The 21104-nt window shown below is 42.4% G+C and overlaps 2 protein-coding genes and 1 non-coding gene across 3 annotated transcripts; all 3 read right to left on the bottom strand.

Annotated features, from left to right (window-relative positions):
* Window positions 1-4327: 4327 nt before the first annotated feature.
* Window positions 4328-6339, bottom strand: LOC123429445 (eukaryotic translation initiation factor 2 subunit beta-like). Its single transcript, XM_045113480.1, has 7 exons — window positions 6197-6339; window positions 5986-6040; window positions 5825-5892; window positions 5584-5729; window positions 5343-5485; window positions 5136-5221; window positions 4328-4624 (listed from the first exon to the last, which is right to left on the bottom strand). The coding sequence occupies exons 1-7, from the start codon at window positions 6260-6262 to the stop codon at window positions 4553-4555; spliced, it is 636 nt and encodes a 211-aa protein (XP_044969415.1). The 5' UTR covers window positions 6263-6339; the 3' UTR covers window positions 4328-4552.
* LOC123433694 lies at window positions 4887-4970 on the bottom strand. The gene has a single exon (XR_006625022.1). It is a non-coding gene; the product is annotated as a small nucleolar RNA SNORD34 (small nucleolar RNA).
* An 8536-nt stretch (window positions 6340-14875) lies between the features above and the next one.
* LOC123424701 (probable inactive receptor kinase At5g58300) lies at window positions 14876-20120 on the bottom strand. The gene is made up of 3 exons (XM_045108369.1): window positions 19833-20120; window positions 16105-17458; window positions 14876-15714 (listed from the first exon to the last, which is right to left on the bottom strand). Exons 2-3 carry the CDS (start codon window positions 17384-17386, stop codon window positions 15083-15085), a joined length of 1914 nt encoding a protein of 637 aa, XP_044964304.1. The 5' UTR covers window positions 17387-17458; window positions 19833-20120; the 3' UTR covers window positions 14876-15082.
* Between the last annotated feature and the right edge of the window lie 984 nt (window positions 20121-21104).

The following is a 21104-nucleotide window of genomic DNA, read 5'->3' as shown; positions in this document are numbered from 1 at the left end:
GTACATGCTCAACTCACATCGTATGCAAAATTAGAACTAGGAAAATCATGATTTTATTCGGGGTCGTGTCAGCCCTGTGATGAATCTGAAACTCAATTCAAGACGCGGAAACTGTACGGGAATCAGTTGCATTTACGAGGCGTATATATAAAAAAAATAAAAAGGGAAACTCATGTTCGCGCACGGGCATAGTGCAAAGGTGTCCGCAGCCCTGAGTCGGTTCTCCAGGTAGACGATCTAGAGTTTTGGCCAATATTCAGGCATTGCGGACAGAGGCCGTCGGTGGCTACTTCCCGGTGCTCCCTGCTGGATAATGGGATCCAGTAAGCGCATCTTCAACAGCAACCCTAAAACCGCAGCCATGATGCAAAAACTGTCTTCTTAATCTTTTGAGGCAAAAAATACAAATTTGTATGGGAAACACTTGGGGTTCACCTGCCACGCGTGTCCTGCATGGATTCACCTAACATTATCTCATATAGTTTTGCAATTGAGCCCCTGTTGCACTTTGCTGTCCGCAACAACTCTGTGTTGCAGGATATGTGTCGCCTCATGTGTTCCTCCCAATCTCTCATTCTATATGACGGTTTACCTCTAATTTCTGCAACATCATCCATGTTGCAAAAGTCTTTTCGCAACATCATCGTTATAAAAAAGTGAAGACAAAAAAAAATCTCTAAGATAATCTCTGTTGAATGTTTCTGCAACATAAGCTCCGTTGCAAACGCTTTTGCAACACTAACTTTGTTACAACAATGAGGACGTGGCTAGGCTGTTGGATGGATCAGATCTAATGGTTCTTGAGGTGATGGGTCTTTTCGGATTATCCAACGGCAGAAGCGTGCGCAGCACTGCACTCCCTGGATAAATCCATTTTGAAGAGACATAAGGCCAGTTTCATGCAAGCTACGTACTCAAAAAGAGATATATTAATAAGTTAACAATACCATCTCACACAAACAAGGTCACAGAGGTTAGCACAGGTTAGCACAATAACATCTCTGGCAAATCCCGTAAAAACAATAACATCTCTGGCAAATCCCGTAAAAAGATCTAACCGGCAAAATAATCGTCAAAATACAGGTTAGTACAGGAAATGATGCCAGATCAGACCCCGCAACTGCGTCCGATCCGTAAAATTTTTACGGGGTGCGGCAAAATGCGCACCCCAACCCGCGAAAACGCAGGTTCTCCCCCTCGCCTAATCGGTGATCTGTATACATCTAGAAGCAGTTGTTTGGTGGGATATTTCACCCGCGCTTTTCCCCTACCCACCATCGCCGGGCGCCGCCTTCGATTCCGGCCACACCAGCCGTCGGGATCACACCGGTGGGCCGCCGCATGCCCTAGATTGACCTCCCCCACGCCCTCGTGCCTCGGCTCACCGGCAAGGTACATATCGGCAGCTGTTTTATCGCGACCATCGGATTTGACTTTTTCAGCCACTGGTGGCTGCGCCAAAGCCATGGATTGGTCGGGGAGCATCCCGCACAGCACCGCCAAAGCGCCAACACCACATGCAGGTGCTGGTTCGTCCTCTAGTCGCGGGCGTCAGTTTGCTGGCAATGACTCTTCCGGCCGTCGTCCGGGCTCGATGGTCGTGCAGCGGCCCGCCGGCTTGCCAATGCGCTCATAGAGTGCGACGATTGCCTAGAAACAGTGTTGCGGCTCACGTGCAACACACGACAGCACCTCAGATGAGTATTCTTCAAATGCAAAAACGACGGGGTATGCTCTTCTTCCTCTTCGGCTCTGTCAACTTATTTGGTTAAATCACGGTAGCTTATTGAGGTGTTCATCTGTGTAGGAAGATGGATGCTTATTTTGGTATTATGAAGAAGAATACATCGAAATATGTTTTCATGCCTGAAAATGTAATGAAAATAAAGGATTTTGCGGGACGGCGTGGACGACGGCCGAGCAGACCCCGCAAAACGGCCCGTATAAAAGGATATTCTATACGGGTCCGTTTTGCGGGGTCTGTTCGACCGTCACCCACGCCAGCTCGTAAAAATGTTTTTCCGCAAACTGCAAACAACTTTTACGGATCGATTTTATGCGGGGTGTGTTAGAAATGATGTTAGATATCGCGTCATACAGCTCCTCTTTCTTCTGCTGGATGTCGCGCATACCGTCCGCAGGAGACTTCTGCGTACATACATACACAAATATAATGATCAGCTTTATATCATTTTGCAAGTTCCAGTAGTGAGTGCTTATTAAATAAATTACTATTGGCTGTGTACAACGAAGTGTAGCAAGCAGAGGAGATGGTTCAAGATACCAAAGCTGCAGCAGCAATTAAACATCTTATGTGTTGCTATTAGTTTGCTACAGGGATGAGTAAAAGTCATCCTCAGATCAACGAGGAAAACAAGGTTGCTTGATGACATGCTTTGCACTCCTCTTGCTACAAGCCTACAAGTGGTAGATGAAACATGCATGCTACTCCGCGACCGCGTACGCTACGTACATATGTTAGCCCGCTAGTCAAAGGTCAGGAGATAGACCCAGGTCAGGTTAAACAAGTACTCCGTATGATGCATTGATGCTTCTTTGGGGTAAGTAATCTTGTTCTTGTTTCTAATAAAAGAGAGACCCAATCAAACACAATTTGCTATCACAGTTGCAAATAGTTCGACTTTCCCTCAGTAGATCCTTGATGTAGTGATATATTTGCGCTGCGAAAAAGAGGTATAAGGGATGTCAGTTTTGGTTAAGATACCTCGTTGCCTAGTTGGTGTGCATGAGCCGTGGCACGAGCCGGCGTCGTTCCTCCAAGACCGCAGGTGAGGTGGCCGCCGTCTGCGTTCGCTGGATCAGGGAGCCACCGAGCCTCCCCGCCGCGCATCAAACCACTGCCATCATCGCGGGCCTGCAAATAATTGGGGATTAGGTCATCGGCGCGCACTCCTCACCTGCACTACCGGATGTGGAAATCTTCTATTCTTAAATAGGTAGAACCCAATACCTAATTTTTCTCTTCATGCAACAATGCTACATTACAAGTCATGTATGTAGTCATAAGTTATTTTTTCCATCAATCTCTTCATGCAAAACATATCATCATGCATGCATTTTTTTCTAGGTAATTAAGTAAGACATTTTATAATTGTTTTTTTGCATTAACATTGGTTTTCTAACATTTATTCATATACTATTTAATAAGTTTTTTGCAGCAACGCGGGGCTTCGTCTAGTTTCGATAGATTTGGTGAGCGTACCTTGCGATTCTGGGTGTTCTTCCATCTCAGTCTAGGGTTCCTCTCGTTAGCAAGGATGGGATGGTCTCTTGCGTTCTAGTTTTTCTTTACAACATACCGGGCTCTATTTTTCTTTTTCTTTTTTAACCTCCTTTATCCCTAGTATTTTTCAGGACCATCATACAATGGGAAAATATATGCAACCGAGAGGAAAATATATTCCTCTTCCTCGCGACGGCACCGCCGGCCGCTGCTGCAAGCTGTTTGTAGTGTCATTGTTGTTGTTGGAGGTGATCACAACATGTTCGATCTTGGAATGGGCGACCCCACGTGTAGGTGATCGCAAAATGCCTCATGTTGCAAAATTTCACACCGCCTAACACGACACATATCGGTGAGCGCAACACAACCTATGTTGCAAATGACGAGGAGTCCTAAAAGGGGGAGGGCACAATCCACCCTAAGATAGTTCCTGCCACTAATTCAGACTCTTAAAACCGACTAAGCACTCTATTGTGATTGTGACCCCCTAGCAAAGGGATGGATAAATTATCAGAAAGAAGATGTTGACGAACCAAACTAGGTATGCATAGAGGAGCATCAGGAGTTCCAGAGTGAAGAAGGATGACCTCGGGATGGTGTCGAGAGGATAAGCTTGAGGTCATGGATCGGAGCGAGGAGCTGGAATGATGTTGAACATGTCCTAAGTTGGTGATGCTTAAACTAGAAGCCACCCTTGATGCACACATGTCTTTGTAGTATGCTAACGTGTCGTCGACTGTTTTTATCGTGTTTCTTTACCGGCCCGTAACAACACCCCGTTCCGCACATGACATGAATCAATACATGATCACTTGCCCGTTTCTTTGTACGGATTAAATCTACATACGAATCGTGTTGAAATAGAAAACATGTGGAATCTTGAACTGTGCTTTTATAGGCTAAGATCATCTTTGTTTAGATCGTAGCTATAAATTCTCATATTATAAACCATCTTTTTATAAATTAAAATTGTGTGGTATTCTTTTTACCCGTTGCAGCGCACGGGCTATTTTGCTAGTATTAGTTTACGGAGGGACTATATATCAAGGTAATGGAAAGTTCCAAACTAAAAAGGGCCTACAACATCTGTCATTTTGGATTGGTAGATAGTACTATAACTTGTCCCCATGACATGCTCACCTCACATAGTACAATCTTTCAAACCTAGAAAAATAATCATGATTCCATCTGGGGTCGCGTCACAACCCTGTTAATCCGAAACTCACTTGCGATGCAAAAAGGAAAAAAGAAAACACATGTCTACACATGGGTATAATGAGGTAGACGATCTAGAGTTTTGAACAATGTTCAGGCGTTGCGACGACCAACATGTGCAATATATCCAGCCTTGATTCGATCGACGGACCTTGAAGACCCACACTGCAGAAAAATGGCAGGGCGCGTTGAGAGTTGCAAGCAAAAGTTTCTTTGGGTGATAGAAAAGGATACAATAGTAACATGAGAAAACTTATTTCCTAAAATGACCTAGGATGCTACTAATGCACCAATAAACCAGATTTCCGCAAGCATTTGTTTTGTTATTAAAGAAGAATGCATGAAACTATAACGGGATTCCCATGTAATATGGTCGTAGATAGAGAAAAATAAAAAGGTATTACGTGCCACAAACTATTAACATTGTTTAAGCCTTGGTCATTGCAATTTTATTCATTAACTACTTGTCAAACAATGTAGGCAATGAAGTTGCAACACATCATTTGAAAAAACGACATGTGGGTAAAGGCACTGTGAATTTTTGAATTTAATATCAAATATAAAGAAATTAGGAATTATATATGTAGTAGCAAAATATTTGACATGGGATTTACAAATCATGTTGAAGGAAACAAGATGTAAATACTTATGTGCGCCTAGATACGACATTTTTTACCTGCTCGCAGCGAAGGAAGAGGAGGCGGTTTTCCTTGGTCATAGTGGTATCATGGCCCTTACATCCATTGCAGATGACATAAGCATCTGAAAGGTTTACAAAATGCAAAACGTCACAGACAGCCGGCCGAATTCAGGAAACCATTTGTTCTATAACAAGGGCACACTTGAAAGATTGAAGCAATGAAACTGGACGAGGATTACTTACTGATGTATCTCCTGAGGATAGACTCAAATGATTTAGGAGCAAATCTTCCTTTGATAACCAACCTGTGCTGCCCATCGATTGAACCGCTTGTTGCCATCTCAGAGAGGAAGAAATCCATCACGTGATTAGGCTCCCTACGCAATCTGGAGATGTACATAATTCGCAGACGGTTAGTTCGTGATAACATCCGTCAAAAACTGGAAAAAGTGCAGTCTAGATAAAAGCAGGAACAGAAACGCACGTTTTACACGACTCCATGAAGTTCACGAACACCGTCTTCCTCGTGCCCTCCCTAAGAATCTTAGGAGGGCACATAACCATTCTTCCTCTCTTCACAGCGAGATCTGGATTGTTTCCAGCGAGGATGTTGAACACTCTGTCCAGTAGCTGCAGCAGAAATACCCAACAAGTCAGTAACAAATACACAAAGTTGCATGGTTTAAAATAAATAAATAAATAAATAAAAGACACTATCGAGGCACCTCTTGATAGTCACCGTCAGCTCCCCCTCCAATCACAATGCCTTCTTCCTCCTCTAAAGCTTGATGATCTGAAGAGCATGGGATCATCAGATACGTCAAAACAGAGGCCGCGAATCACGAAGAGTGGACATCAAGTGTATCAGCATTCATATTAACTGTACCTAGAAGAATGTCCCGTCCATCTCCCATGTCAGCAACAGGTGCGCCAAGCTCAACCTGAAATTTGCACGACGAATTTAGTTCAGTCTCTGGAAAGTGTTCATGAATTCGCTTGTTTTCTTTCCCCTTCAACCCGCAAAAAATAATAATATACTGAGCTCTCTTCAACTTTTCAACTACTCCGACCGAACCGAATCCTAAGATAAAACTCACCTCGGATCCGTCGAAAGACAAGGTAGCCCCCTCCGACGTCCTCCCCGCGTGCTCCTGCTCCGCCATGGCTGCGCGCGGCGGCCATCGACGTTGGGTGTGGTTTCTCTGTCGTCAAGTCGATCGATCTCGTGGGTTCTGATTGCTCCTTGCGGTTGCGCGGTACCTCCCTACTATATATACTCCTACAGTAATATTTGGGGTGGGGGGGGGGGGGGGGATGGTAGCGCGTCCCCCAAGTTTGCTGGTAAATCATCGGTTTTTTTTTTTGATAAAAATCTGCTCGTAAAGCAGCAGGATACGTTCTTCGTTTGCCTCACGAGCCACGACACCCGGAAATCTGATCTGCGCGTTTTTTTCATTTTCTTGCATTACATGTACGGAGTAATATTTTTTATAACACAGCACAGACACATGCATTCAAATAAACACGAATACACCCATCCTTCTAAACTCGTATCCTATCCCTATAAACACCTTTAAGAAACTAAACCGGAATATCATCTTGAGATTTACAAAGTGGTTGTAGGCTTTTTTTTACTGTTTTGACCTTTTCAACAGATCTTAGCATAAAATGAACTCGTTCGAAAACTATTTCACGATCTGATCCTTTTAGTAATGCCACAAGCCGTGTTGTTTCATCTCTATTTAGAAACACCGACCTGTACTGCATTGCTGGCCTGGTCGAGACGTTATGTGACAGGATAAAAACGCCGACCTGTACTGCATTGCTGGAAATGCCAAAGGGCATGGCATTGCTGCTCAAAAATGAAACGCCATTGCTAGTGGCATTGCAAATAGATTGTTCACATTTGGCACTTATTTATGAAGGGGAGCAACGCAGTACATGTCGGTGTTTCTAAATAGAGATGAAACGCATGGCTTGTGACCTTATCAGAAGGGTTAGATCGTGAAATAGTTTTTGAATGAGTTCATTTTGTGCTAATGTTTGCTGAGAAGGTCAAAATAGTGAAAAAGTCCTTGATTGTAGGCGTCTCGTCGTCGACAGAAACGTCTCCTCCGACTGAACGCGCATTGCTGAAAATACTGACAGAAATTAGGAATAATACGAGCATCAAACTTAAACTCTGGTGGGCTGATAATATTAATGTTACTTTACCCATCCAACCACATGTTGGTTTGCAGCATTATGGATAGAGCATTTCCTATCTGACGTCATAGGCGTCAGTTAATGTGCATTTCTGTTAACTAGCGCATGTGGTGTTCGTAAATGGGCCGGCCCATCTAGGCATCGGTTGACGAATTTTTTGGAAAATTCTATGAACTTTTTTCAGTATCAATGAACTTTTTAAAATTTCAACATATCTTTTTTAAGATTGATGAACTTTTCTCTGAAAATCGATGAACCTTCTCTAAAATATTAAAATATTATGACCTTTTTTGCATATCAATGAACTTGTTTGACATTTGATGAACATTGAAAATGACTGATTTTTTAATCAAAATTGATGTTTTGTTTTTAGATTTATGAACTTTTTTTAGTCCAATGAACTTTTTTTCAAAATACATGATTTTTTTTAGTTTCTATGTTTTTGTTAAATTTAATGAACTTTTTTCAATTTCTATTTTTTTAAATTAATGAACCTTTTTTAAATATATAATTTTTTAAAATGGATGAACCTTTTTCTTTAACTCTTTAAACCTTTTTTGATTTCATATTTTTATCTTTTAACAAATAGAAAATATGAACGTTTCTTCCTACTAGATCAACCGAAAAAAAACAGATAAAAGAACTAAGCAGCACGCTAGTGAGCCGTCCCATGGCTGCGACCCTACAGGCGCCAGATCGTTAGCGGATATCTCCAGCGCTGCATAGGAGCTTCCTGCGGGCAGGTGATAGCTTCACCTAAACGGTTTAGCTGGTGGGCCGAGCCAATGGGGGCGCTCGGCATTTTTTTTTTGTGACTGTTTTCTTGAAATCAGTAATTAAGGAGTAATATTTTGACATGTCATTCCCACCTTCCCAGATTGCGACAGGTATCACTACATGTATGCCACTTGTCGTAACATATGAGATTTTTTTCTATATTCATTTATTCAAAATATTTTATCTCTCAAACTATGCGTCCAAATCTTGAACATTTTCATCGTTGCATTCCTCGTCCCAAGCTCTCCAAAACTAGATACCATCTTGATATATTTTGATAAAAAATTGACAAAAAAATGGAATCGAAAGGACGTTATTTTCCTTTCCGAGAGGCATGTTCATGCCTCTCGTAATAGGAAAAAAAAAAAGAAAACATGTATTTTTCCCTTTTGCAAGAGGCACGGCTGTGTCTCTCGCATAAACAAATCCGTGCATCCGCAAGAAGTAAATCTATGCCTCTTGTAAAAGGAAAAACACGTATTTTTTTCTTTTCGAAAGGCACAACCACACCACTTGCGAAAGTAAATCTGTGTCTCTTAAGGTAGAAAAATAGCATTTTTTTCCTTTTCACGAGAGGCATAACCATGCCTCCCGTAGAAGTAAATATGTGTCTCTTGGGAAAATAAATTTGTGCCACTTCAGGTAGGAAAAAAAAAGAAAACATAGCTTTTCCCTTTTAGGAGTGGCATGGTTGCGCCTCTCACGGAAGCAAATTTGTGTCTTCACAAGAAGTAAATACGTGCCTTTCGGAGAAAGAAAAAAGTAAAACACGTTTTTTCACGTCAAATTTTCTTTGATTATTTTTTGGGGTCCAAAACCTAAGATAAGCCGGGGGAAGGCCGCAGAAATCATCTAAACGCCAAAAACACATGTAGAAAAATAAAGAAAAATCCGAAGAGAGTGTCTAGAGCGCGACACGTGACGACAACTGAGAGAGTGTAAGTGGTGCGTCCTTGCCACTTCAAGTGACCCTTGTATGGGCTCCCAAAGGAGCACTCCTTAATTAGTTGCTCCCCTGATTTTTTATTTTTTATTTACTTTTGCAGAAGTGTTTATTTTATTTGTGGATATTTATTGTTTTTACTTTTTATGCTTTGTTTAAAAAAATCTGTTTGATTTTCTTGATGGGAGGAGATGATACTTAAGAAAGAGGGGAAAGAAGATGTGTGGTTGACAAGTGGGACCCTAGCCACCTAGCGCATTCTATACATAGTCATTGCAACATAAGTCTGACAAGCAGGTCCCAACAATGAGATATGTTGTTAGAATTGTTAGGAATACAATAGCGTTAGATTTAGGCTAATTAGACAGTTAGCAAATTTCTTAGAATATTCTATCTAGCAGTTAGAATGTTAGTTTCGCCCATACATTGCATACCTCAAACTGTTACCGTCTCTCTTCTAAACGATGCGACACACTTGTAACCGACACAGTAAATATTCGGTCACGACATATAAATACCTAGATGAATCAATCAATACACTCCATTCACTTCAATCTTCGTGTTTCTCTTCACGTTATTAACATTGCTCGAACCACATAGAATAGACTACAAGAGATAAGAAAGAATTTTAACGGGAACAATACGATGGAATAAGAGTTATGTTTAGTGGACAATGTTACCACTAACACAGTTTGAAGGAAAGCAAAATATTTCCAAACTCTTACTAAGAGAAAGAAAAATTATATGATCATAATAACTGGAGGTAACAAATCAATTATTGGTTCAATAATAGCCACATTCACACTCCCTATGGGTACTACAATCGTAATACAGAATGGATTCTCATATCGTGAATCTATCCTTATAAGTTTCAAAGATATTCAATCCAACAATTTTCATCTTAAAATAGTAGGGGTGGATAACAAACAATATTTGCTTTTAACAAAAGGTAATGAATATAAGGAACAAACTCTTTAAAGATTCCCTTCATTTCCATCCCTCATGTTGCGTATAAAATAATTTTTCAAAATCATGATAAATTCAAGACTTGGCATGATTGCCTTGATCATCCTGGAATAGGTATGATGTGAAAAATTATAAGTAATTATATTGGTCATAATTTATCAACTAAAATTTTTCCGAAATCATCAGATTTTGTATGCACCGCCTATGTTGACGGGAACTTAATTATTAAGCCATCTTACCTTAAAGTTAAAAAAACGAGTCACTTAATTTTCTTGAAAGAATTCAAGGAGATATATTTGGTCCAATACAACCTTTACCTCGATTATTTAGGTACTGCATGGTGCTAAGAGATGCATCTACTAGATGGTCACATGTGTGTCTATTATCCACACATAACCATGCCTTTGCCAAATTAATTGCTTAAATTATTAAATTGAGATCGAATCATCGTGAACACATGATAAAAATAATAATAATGGACAATGATGCTGAATTTAGTTCATGCCCATTTAATATTTATTGTATGACTTTAGGAATCCATCTAGAACATTCAGTACCCTATGTTCATACTCAAAATGAAATGGTTGAATCTTTAATCAAAAGAGTAAAATTAATTGCTACACCATTATTATAGAATTGCGGCTTATCAACCTCTTGTTGGGGACATGCGGTTTTACACGTTGCAGACCTCATGCAAGTCAAACCAATTGTGTATTATGAAACTTACCCATTTCAAATAGTATATGGCAATCACCAAGTATTTCCCATCTATGAAAAATCAGATGCGTTGTATACGTACCGATATCACCACTGCAACGTACCACTACCCCCCCCCATAGGAAATTAGGAATCTATGTGAGATATAAATCTTCGGCAATTATAAAATATTTAGAACCCCTAACAGGGGACCTGTTCACAGCCCGGTACGCCGACTCAATTTTTAATGAGGACCATTTCCCGGTAGTAGAGGGAGAAACAAACCACAAAGAATATCAAGAAATAGATTAGAATGTTACATACATTGAGTCCTTAGATCCACATACTAAAGAATCTGAATCTCAAGTTCAAAAAATTATAGATTTGCAACACATTGTAAATTACCTGCTAGACACATTTACTAATCACAAAGGTGTCACTAAATCTTATATCCCTACAACTAATGCATCAGAATGAGTAGATGTACCAAATAGAACTACTCAACTCTAGTTGCAAATAAAAGAGGGAAAATATGATCATGTGGGAAAAGGCTTCTCTAAAGCCCCCGTGAAACAAAGAAAATCAAAATCTATGACAGTAAATGCAAATCAACCTCAAGTTCGTGGACACAAAATAGGTGTTCAAAATCAAGAACCCAACATAAATGTGCAAACAAATGTTAATGTTGGGATATCGAAACAATCAAACTCCGTTGTTATGGAAAATCGCACGGTGCATGAAGAAATTATGAAACATCCATAAATTATATTGATTCATGAGAAACTTACAACAGAAACACTACAGTTGTCGACATAGATTTCTCCTCGAAAATTGTTGAAACCCTTTAACCGGATCCAGTGCCAAAATCTATGAAAGACTGCCTCAAGCGCTCGATTGGCCTAAATGGAAGGGAGCAATTGACGCATAATTACACTCGCTTAATAAAAGAGGGGTATTTTCTAAAATAATACCTACTCCACGATCCTCATAATGTCTTCCTTGTGGGAGCTAAAAGTTTTTTTGTTCGAAAACAAAACGAAAACACTGAGGTGGTGACATATAAAGCGAGACTAGTATCTCAAGAGTTTACGGAGAGACCTCATATCGACTACGACGATACATATTCTCCTGTGATGAGTGCAAATACATTTCGACACTTAATATCTTTGATAGTACAAATGAATCTATCGACGCAGTTAATGGATGTGGTGACCGCTTATCTATATGAGTCACTTGATGCGGAAATTTAGATGAGAGTCCCTAATGGACTTAAAATTCCGAATCCAAGTATAGATCACAACATGCATTGTGTAAAACTACAAAAGTCACTCTATGACTTAAAGCAGACGGGAATAATGTGGAATAACCGACTCAATAATTTCCTTCTGAGTAAAGGATACTCGAATAACAATGATTTTCCATGTGTATTTATAAAGAAATCCTCAAAGGGGTTTTGCATCATCTCAGTATATGTTGATGATCTCAACATCAGTGGCAACGCATCAGATATAATTGTAGCATGTAATCATTTAATGACTGAATTTGAGATTAATGATTTGGGGAAAAACAAATTATGCTTGGATCTACAACTTGAGCACTTTCCCTTAGGAATACTCATTTATCAACCCGCTTATATTCAAAAAATTTCTTCTCAGAAAATTTTAACATGTATAAATCATATCCATCCAAAACACCTATGGTCGTGAGATCCCTTGATATGAAGAAGAATCCTTTTATACCTAGGGATGGTAACGAGGAGGTATTGTGTGATAGTCTGGCTTATTATGGATGGTAGATTACTCATATCAATAAGGAGTTCATTCTTTTCCGGGAGCCTATTCGACTAGAGCTCCCAGGTTAAGCGTGTTCGGCTTCGAGTAGTTCTAGGATGGGTGATCGATTGAGAAGTTTATCCCGGGTGCGAATGAGTGAGGACAAAGTGCGTATAAAAGACTAGTACTGATATGGGAGGCCAGTCTAGACCCCGTCAGGAGTAACGACCGCCGACGGGTGTGTCCAGGGCGTTACATATTGAGACATGAGTTCCCATACCTTAGTGACATAGGAGCACTAATGTACCTTGCAAATTGTACTAGACCAAACATTGCCTTTGCTGTAAATTTACTGAGTCGACATAGTGCAACTCCAACAAAACGCCATTGGATGGGAGTAAAGAATATCTTCAGATATTCACATGGTACTAAAGATCTTCATTTATTCTATTGGTACTAAAGATCTTCATTTATTCTATCAAAAAATAAAGACATGGCTCTGATTGGTTACACGGATGTTTGCGGTCATGTTGTTCATGACGTTTGTGACCCGTCGTGGCACACGGCATGTCACATGTACTGGATTGGATGCACAGACGATTGTGCCAAGAAGGAAAGCTCTTGTGGCCCGACTAGGACGTCGGTTCCTCCGAGTGGTGGTGTATGTGATAGCCTGGCTTATTAGGGATGGTAGACTACTCATATCAATAAGGAATTTCTTCTTTTCCGGGAGCCCATTCGAATAGAACTCCCAGGTTAAGCGTGCTCAGCTTGGAGTAGTTCTAGGATGATGACCGGCCGACAAGTTCATCCCGCATGCGCATGAGTGAGAACAAAGTGTGCAGAAAAGACTAGTATTGATATGTGGGGCCAGTCTAGATCCCGCCAGGAGTAATGACCGCCGACGGGTGTGTCCGGGGCGTTACATATTGAGACCTGAGTTTCCATACCTTAGTGCCATAGGAGCACTAATGTACCTTGCAAATTGTACTAGACCAAACATTGTCTTTGCTGTAAATTTACTGAGTCGACATAGTGCAACTCCAACAAAGCGCCGTTGGATGAGAGTAAAGAATATCTTCAGATATTTACATGGTACTAAAGATCTTCATTTATTCTATCAAAAAAATCAAAACATGGCTTTGATTGGTTATACTAACTTTGAATATCTTTCTGATCCCCATAATGCCACACAAACAGGGTTTATATTTTTATATGGTGCAATTGCTATTTTATGAAAGTGAAATAAACAGACTTTGGTAGGCTAACCTCTCTGAATTAAACTGCATTATTTAAAGCCTCACAAGAGTGTGTATGACTCCACATAGTGATAAATCATATTCAGACATCATGTGGTATCGGTTCATTAAAATAACCTACCATTATAGAAGATAATGTTGCATGTGTTGCTCAAATGCATATTGGATATATTAAAAGTAATATCACAAAACATATTTCTCAAAAAATATTCTTTCCTCACGAATTACTGAAAGATGGAGAAATTAATATTTTGCAAATAAAATCCTGTGACAATCTTGCAGATTTGTTCACTAAGTCTTTACGAGCAGCAACATTTCAAAAGTGCATTCATGGCATTGGTATGAGACAACTGCGGAATTTGCAAAGTTCAGGGAGGAGAAAACTCCTAGAATTAAAACTTATTTATTATTATCCTCTGTTGATAAATAAACTGTACTCTTTCCTTATGAGTTTTCCAACAGATTCCTCATACATGTTTAAATGAGAAAATTAATTATACTAACACTATATATCAGATTCCTATTTGTTCTTCTTATATTTTTCCACAAGGTTTTTAGGAAACATAGACAATATAAGATCAAGGATTCTTAAAGTTACAAGACAATCAAGAAAATGCAACATTTTTCAACACTCAAGACGATAAAGATCACTAACAAAGTTGTCCCAGGGAGTGTTAAGAATAAAATAGCTTTAGATTTAGGCTAATTAGACGATTAACAGATCCCTTATAATATTCTATCTAGCAGTTAAAACGTTGGCTTTGTCCATATGATGTCCTCCATCCGTTTTTCAATATAAGTTTTTTTAGAGGCTTCATTAGGGAACTACTTATTGATGTATGTAGACATATTTTAGAGTATAGATCCATTTATTTTGTTCTGTATATAGTCTTCTTATGAAATATCTAAAAAGTCTTATATTTAGGATCGGAGGAAGTATATCTCAAACCGTCGCCGTAACCGACACTATAAACATCAATATCTGGATGAATCAATCAATAAAGATCACTCCCTTCACTTTAATCTTTCTTGTTTCTCTTCAAGAATGAGCTAACCCTCGAACCAGTGTTGTTACTCCCCCCAAAGAAAAAATATCAAATTCTTTACCCAAAGGTAAAGGCAGGCAGCACTTGCCACCATGACGATTTGGCACAGCAATGAAACAAATACAGCAATTCAATCAATCTCCCAATGAAAAGCTCTACACTTGCCAAGATTACAGTCTCAATGCAAATTGTTCGATCCAGTGAGGTCGCACCTGATGATGCCAGCCGCGCTGGCATGGCGCATGAACTCAAATCACAAATCAGCTAAATATAAACCTAATGATCCGCTGACAGGAAAGCCGGCGAGGGGAATCCCATCCTATACCGACGGGGGGATGGACTCCTTGAACTTCTCGTCGGAGGAGGCGCGGCTCTCCGAGGCGGAGTGCCGGAGCCCCTCGATCATCCGGATCACCTCCTCCATCGCCGGGCGCCGCTCCGGTGGGCCTGACGTGCATGCCATCGCCACCTGGAGCATCTGGACCAGCTCCTCCTCGATGTTCTGGTGCTTCATCAGCTCGATGTCGAACACCTCCGCCGTCCACTCCTCCCGGACCACCGAGTGCACCCACCTCGGGAGGTCCACCACGTCGTCGTTCCCCTGCGACTGGAGCGGCGCCTTCCCCGTCAGCATCTCCATGAGGAGGACACCGAAGCAGTACACGTCCGACTTCTGCGTGCTCTTCCGGTTCTCGATGGTCTCCGGGGCACGGTAGCCGACGACGACGCGAGATGCGCTGACGGGAGGACTCATCAGAGAACTCAAACCATAGTCTGAGACGTACGGATTGTGATCCTGGTCGACGAGGACATTGGTTGACTTGATGTTGCCGTGGGTGAGCTTTGCGCCACCTTCTGAATGGATGTGTGCAATGCCATATGCTGTTCCGAGTATGATCTTCACCCTGGCGTTCCAGTCTAATGGCGTCTTCTCAGCAACACCTCTGATGCCTGTTGATCAGCAATTTGGTAAGAGATACTATCAGTTCAGTAGTTAACATTATTGTCTAACACAAGTCATGTTTCTTTGCATGATTTTTTATTATTAAGCTATAGAAAAGAAAGATCAATGCAGCTTCAGGCAGGAAATGTGCAGAAATATACTCAAGCCTTACTTTTCAGACCTATTGCAAAATAAGGTTCCTAACATCATGTAAATGTCATAATTTTAGATGCTAACAATCAGCCATGGCATGGATATAGCAAGTTCTGTACTTCGAAAGGCAACAATTACTTTGACATTTGAGCAATGTTGGGCCCTTGTTATGTTCTCTTGTCAGCATTGCACAGTTAACAACTTGTAAAACATCATAAAGAAATATTAGGAGTTAAAACACATACCGTGCAACATGCCAGAAAAGCTGCCGGTGGCAATGTAATCATAGACGACAAGCTTCTCATCCTTGGAATAGTAGTAAGCACGAAGCTGGACTAGGTTTGCATGTTTACCCAACCTCCCAACGAGCTCCATCTGCTGCTCAAACTCCCTTTTCCCTGCCACTACATCTTTCAGTCTCTTGACAACCACAACAGTGCCATCCTCGAGTATAGCCTTGTAGGCAGTCCCATAGCTCCCCTTGCCAAGGACTTCTGCAGAAGCTCTTAGTAGATCCTCCAAGTCAAAGTTGTAGGTGCAACCGTCCAAGAAAACCAACTTGTTCTTCTCTGAAGTTTGGACACCACTACTGAATTCCTGCTTCGGCTTCTCACTCCTGACACCAGTCCCCTTGTAGTCGACACCGGCCTCTTTCTTGCCCTTCCTCTTTGAAAGGCACACAGCCAACACAACCGCAACAAGCATCAGTACCGCAAATCCCCCGACAGCAACTGCGATTATGAACCCGATGCTCAGTTTCCTGTCGTGATGCGCAGGCGATGGAGAAGATGGTGTTGAAGGCAATTCTGTGGAGGGTGTTGGTGTTGGAAATGAGCAATTATCTAATGGCAGCCCGCATAGTTCAGGGTTCCCCAAGAATGAACTATCTGGGAACATTTGGAGCGAGCGAGGAATTGAGCCTTTCAACTCATTATTACTCAGATTTAACAGTCTCAGGCTTGGAAGCTTCAGGTCAGGAATGGTTCCGGAGAGAGAATTTTCTTGTAAATTTAGGAGATATAACTGGGTAAGGTTTTGTAAGCTTGTAGGAATTTCTCCGGTGAAGGAATTATAGGAAAGCTCCACTACACTAAGGTTAGGACTGAAAAAGGAAGGCAAACCTCCTGAAAGTTTATTGTGCTGAAGGTATATGGAACGTAAAGAAGGAAGTGAGGCCACATCAGATGGAAGGCTTCCAGATAGAAGGTTGGATCGCAGGCTCAGAACTTGGAGAGAATCGAGCTTGCCAAGAGTCTTTGGAGGGATTGCTCCGATGAGGCCAGCACCTGGCACCCTCAACTCAGATATGTGTGACTGGTTTCCTGAGCATTTAACACCATGCCATGAACACGGTGGTGTACCTTGACCCCAGTTAAGCTTGTTGCCGCGGTAGACTGCAGAGGCGAAGTCAAGAAGGGCCTGGCTCTCAGAGGCCAAATCTGCTACTGCCAGAGGGTTGAATAATGATAATAACAGATGTAGCGAGAGCAGAAGACGGAAAAGGCCACTAAGACTGAGATGATCCATCTGATGAGTCGCCGAACGAGAGAACTAAATCAGCAGCACCTTCATTTGTTTACAGCAGACAAGCAACCAAACCTGACCAAATAAAAGTGGACATTTAGTGGAAAAAAAAACCAGCATACTGACACTAAGCTTTAAAATGTACTCCCTCCGTTCCTAAATATTTGTCTTTTTACAGATTTCACTACGGATTACATATGGACGTATATAGACATAATTTAGAGTGTAAGTTCATTCATTTTGCTCCGTATATAGTCCATTGTTGAATTTTTAAAAAGACAAATATTTAGGAATAGAGGAAGTAGCTGCAAACAAGAGAAGTATGTCATCATAAGAGAAGAAACACAAATTGGCAATCAATGCACATATGTCTGCTAGGTGCCCCAAAGGGCACACTGATGCATGCTATTATGTGAATTGCGCATGACTGTAAGTAAGTCAGCGCAATCAGCTTTCTTGTCCAGCAAATGACTCAACAGAGACAAGTCAGGGCACTTTAAAAAGGTGAAATTCCCATCATTGTCTACAGATTTCATCATTCCAAACTAGTGTGACTTAATGCTTCCTGTATAAATTGCAGATAGCGCACAGGCTGTTATCCTGCGAGGTCGATCAGTATGGACCAGCAGCCAGACACTTTACTGAACTACCTATTCACTGGTGGCCTGGTTTTCTAGTGACAATGTAAGAATACACACGCAGTCGAACATGAAAACAAGTCAAGGGACAGAAATTCCACCTTGGCGCCCTTTAAAGTGTAAAGGCAGGAAAACATGGCCTAAAAATTGCAGGCAGAAAGCACTTCAAGGGAAAGAATGAAAAAGAAAAGGCGGCATGATACGGTCAGCGTATAAAAGCCAAAAGCATCAACAAAAGCAGGGGGAAAGAGAATAACAGGAACAAAGCTGAACCCACAAAGATAAGCACATCGCATCATGCATTTCGGTATTGCCACCACTAAGCTCAGTTGACAAACTACTGAAGCTCAGGCACGAAACTCCGAGTCTCTGACAAAATGCAATGCAAGTAGTACCGACAGAAACTGAGGCAACTATGCGATCAAGAAACCCTACATGTAGCAGAAACTTTGAGCACGCTTAGGAACAAGATGGCGCAGCTTTAGCCTTGCCACGAAAGGTATCTGACCGCGCTAACTGCAGACATCTAAGGCAGTGATCACTGGAGAAAGCTGCTTCGTCAGAGAAGCCACTAAACAAACAAAGGTCGGCAATCACAAGGAACCCTGTCTGAAGGTTATGCAGCCTAATGGAGATGGAGATGTGGGAAGCTGGCTGCTGCACATGGCAATGTGCTTGCAGGCTCACCACTCCATTGTTTACTGACTACAAGGCCTAGAGCAGTGCACAATTTGCTTCACCCCCACTTAAAGAGGGCCTGAGGAGAAGCAATTTCTTAATCAGGGCCGGCGAATGAATAATACCCGGTGCTCCAGAGTCCAAGTCCAAGCTGGCTGGCTCAGCACCCATAGCTCACACGTCTCCAGGTTCCAGCCCTTAAATAGTTAAATTACATGCATACATACGGCTCATGTGAAACCTTTACTGGTTGAGTCAATTCCAAGCCAGAGCAGGTAACATGGTAGTACAAGGAATTAATGGCATGTGGGGGGTGCTACTGCCTGCTGCTGGTCTGCTGGATCCACCATACGGCAGGAACAAGAACTGGGAGCTTAGCAAAGATCCAGTCTTTGGCCAGTACAAGAAACAAAACTGAAGAAAAGAGAGCACTGCGATTTATGTAGAACTGGAATTTATCTGTTTTCTTGGTACTAAACACAATTAAAACCACTCTACAACCCCCATCCGCACGATTCCTAGTCCACCTGAGCACAAACATCTATCTAGTGATGAACGGCAAGTACAGCACCGCCGTTGTAGTACATCTGAACACATGTGAAAACCACAAGAATTCCTAGTGGGGACTGAACTGAAGGTGGACAGTGAGGAAATCTGTAAACTTGAAGTGAAGAACAAAGTACCAAACTATTTTCTCCCTTCTGAAACTAGTAGTAGTGCCTCACTGGAAGGAACTGAAAAAGACAGGTTCTCTTCCATCAGTACTAATATTTATATGGAGGCGATATGCTGCTGGTATTAATTAATCCCACTGTGCTGCAGCTGTAGCTCGAGAATTAAGGGCATAATCCAAAACGGCCGTTTTCTAACAAGAAATAAACAAATGAGCAGAAACAAATCAAGTAAACGCCAGTGGGCAGAGAAGAACGGAGCCCCTTTCCCCTACAACAACGAACAGCTCAACGCATCAAGCGCTGTAATTTTCAGACACAGCAGCAGCCCACGGCGCGCGCAACCTAGGAGAGGAGGAAGAAGAAGAACCACCCAAGAACAGCACCCGACCCAACGGTATGAAGGCAGAATCGACGATTCGAACGGCCGAGAATGCGGAGCCGCCGGCGCTTGGCACGTACCTCTCGACGGCGCTCGCCGGGCGGGCGGGCGGAGCCCCGGTGGAATGCGCGCGAGCAGCTGGCCTGGGACGCTCCGGTGGCCGCTCCCTCGTCACCGGACCCTGGAGACGCCGGGCACGGGAGGGAGGACTTCCCGCCGGGTCTTGGGAGAGAGAGAGAGGGACGGGGGAGAGCAGACGACGGCGACGGCGACTCCGGAGGAGAAGGGAGGGGTGCAGTTAAGGGGAGGAATGAAACGGAAGGAGGGGGTGGGGTCCACCACTGTGCTCAGTCAGTCACTGGTGCACTGCCCCGTCCGTTTTCCCCTGCTTTTTCGGCGGTATTAATGAAACTGTAGATGCGGTAATGTAGTGAAGGTGGTGAACCGGCACAGTCAAAGTGGTAGTAGAGTGGTTACTGTGCCACTCGCAACCAAACGGTCGAAACCTGGTGTGTGTGACTTGGACAGTTTTTTTTCGCGTAACAATGTAAGCATCAGGACTTCAATTTTGGTGGGGTAGTTATATCGTTGTTCCCTCTAACCATCCAATCATAGGTTGGTTCGTGTGTGACTTGAATAAATCAGCACTTATGTCACTCGAGAGATTGTAGAAAAGGAAAAAAAATAGTTGCTTGCATAAGGCCTAATTAGGCCCGTGCAAGAAGAAAACAGGTTGTTTGATTGCCCACATACATTGTTAGGCAGCATCGCACGAACTATAAAGCATCACCGAGTCAGATCCAACACTACGCCCGAATCGGCCGTTTCTCGAGAGCCAGGCTCGGGCGAAGCAGGGGAAGGGAACGCGGTACTAAGCACGTGCGACCAGGGAGATAGTGCGAGCTCGCACGCGTCTCCGAAAAACAGGCGGGAGGATTTCGGCTCACCTCCCATCGATTTGGTCGCCCTATTTAGGCCCCTTCCTTTCACCGCCCAAAGTCCTGCCACCCTTCCCTCCCCCCTTCGAGCTTCCCGCCGACGCGTTGGCACCAACGAGTAGGTAAGCGAACCTCCTTCACCGATCAACAGTCCATGGTGGCGGCGGCTCCTGTCATTAACTTCTCCCAATGTTCCTGCCCCCCCCCCCCCCGAGCTACAGCCATGGCCTGTGTGAGTTCAATCACCCCTTTATCTCTGCTCGTTGTAGCTAGATCTGAGGGCATGTGATGATAGGGCTAGATGTGTAGGCATGTGGTACGGTCGATTCATGCGTCGATTTTGTGAGCAAATGGTAGATTGTGATGTTGTGGTAACTATTTGTGGTGAAATTGTAGCATGCTAGAGTAGTATGA

Source organism: Hordeum vulgare, chromosome 2H (genome assembly GCF_904849725.1).
Source record: "Hordeum vulgare subsp. vulgare chromosome 2H, MorexV3_pseudomolecules_assembly, whole genome shotgun sequence".
In the NCBI taxonomy this organism is placed as follows: Eukaryota; Viridiplantae; Streptophyta; class Magnoliopsida; order Poales; family Poaceae; genus Hordeum; species Hordeum vulgare.
Note: the sequence above shows the minus strand (reverse complement) of the source record. Positions and strands in the feature narration are given on the sequence as shown.

Excerpts from the sequence above, each read along its gene's own strand:
- LOC123424701 (XM_045108369.1), bottom strand. The coding sequence starts at position 17,386 with ATGGATCATCTCAGTCTTAGTGGCCTTTTCCGTCTTCTGCTCTCGCTA. Across the intron at positions 15,715-16,104 it reads CTTTTCTGGCATGTTGCACG|GCATCAGAGGTGTTGCTGAG; the intron begins GTATGTGTTTTA and ends GCTGATCAACAG.
- LOC123429445 (XM_045113480.1), bottom strand. The coding sequence starts at position 6,262 with ATGGCGGAGCAGGAGCACGCGGGGAGGACGTCGGAGGGGGCTACCTTG. Across the intron at positions 5,730-5,824 it reads CTGACGGTGACTATCAAGAG|CTACTGGACAGAGTGTTCAA; the intron begins GTGCCTCGATAG and ends TTTCTGCTGCAG. Across the intron at positions 4,625-5,135 it reads TCTTCCTTCGCTGCGAGCAG|TGTGGGTCTTCAAGGTCCGT; the intron begins GTAAAAAATGTC and ends ATTTTTCTGCAG.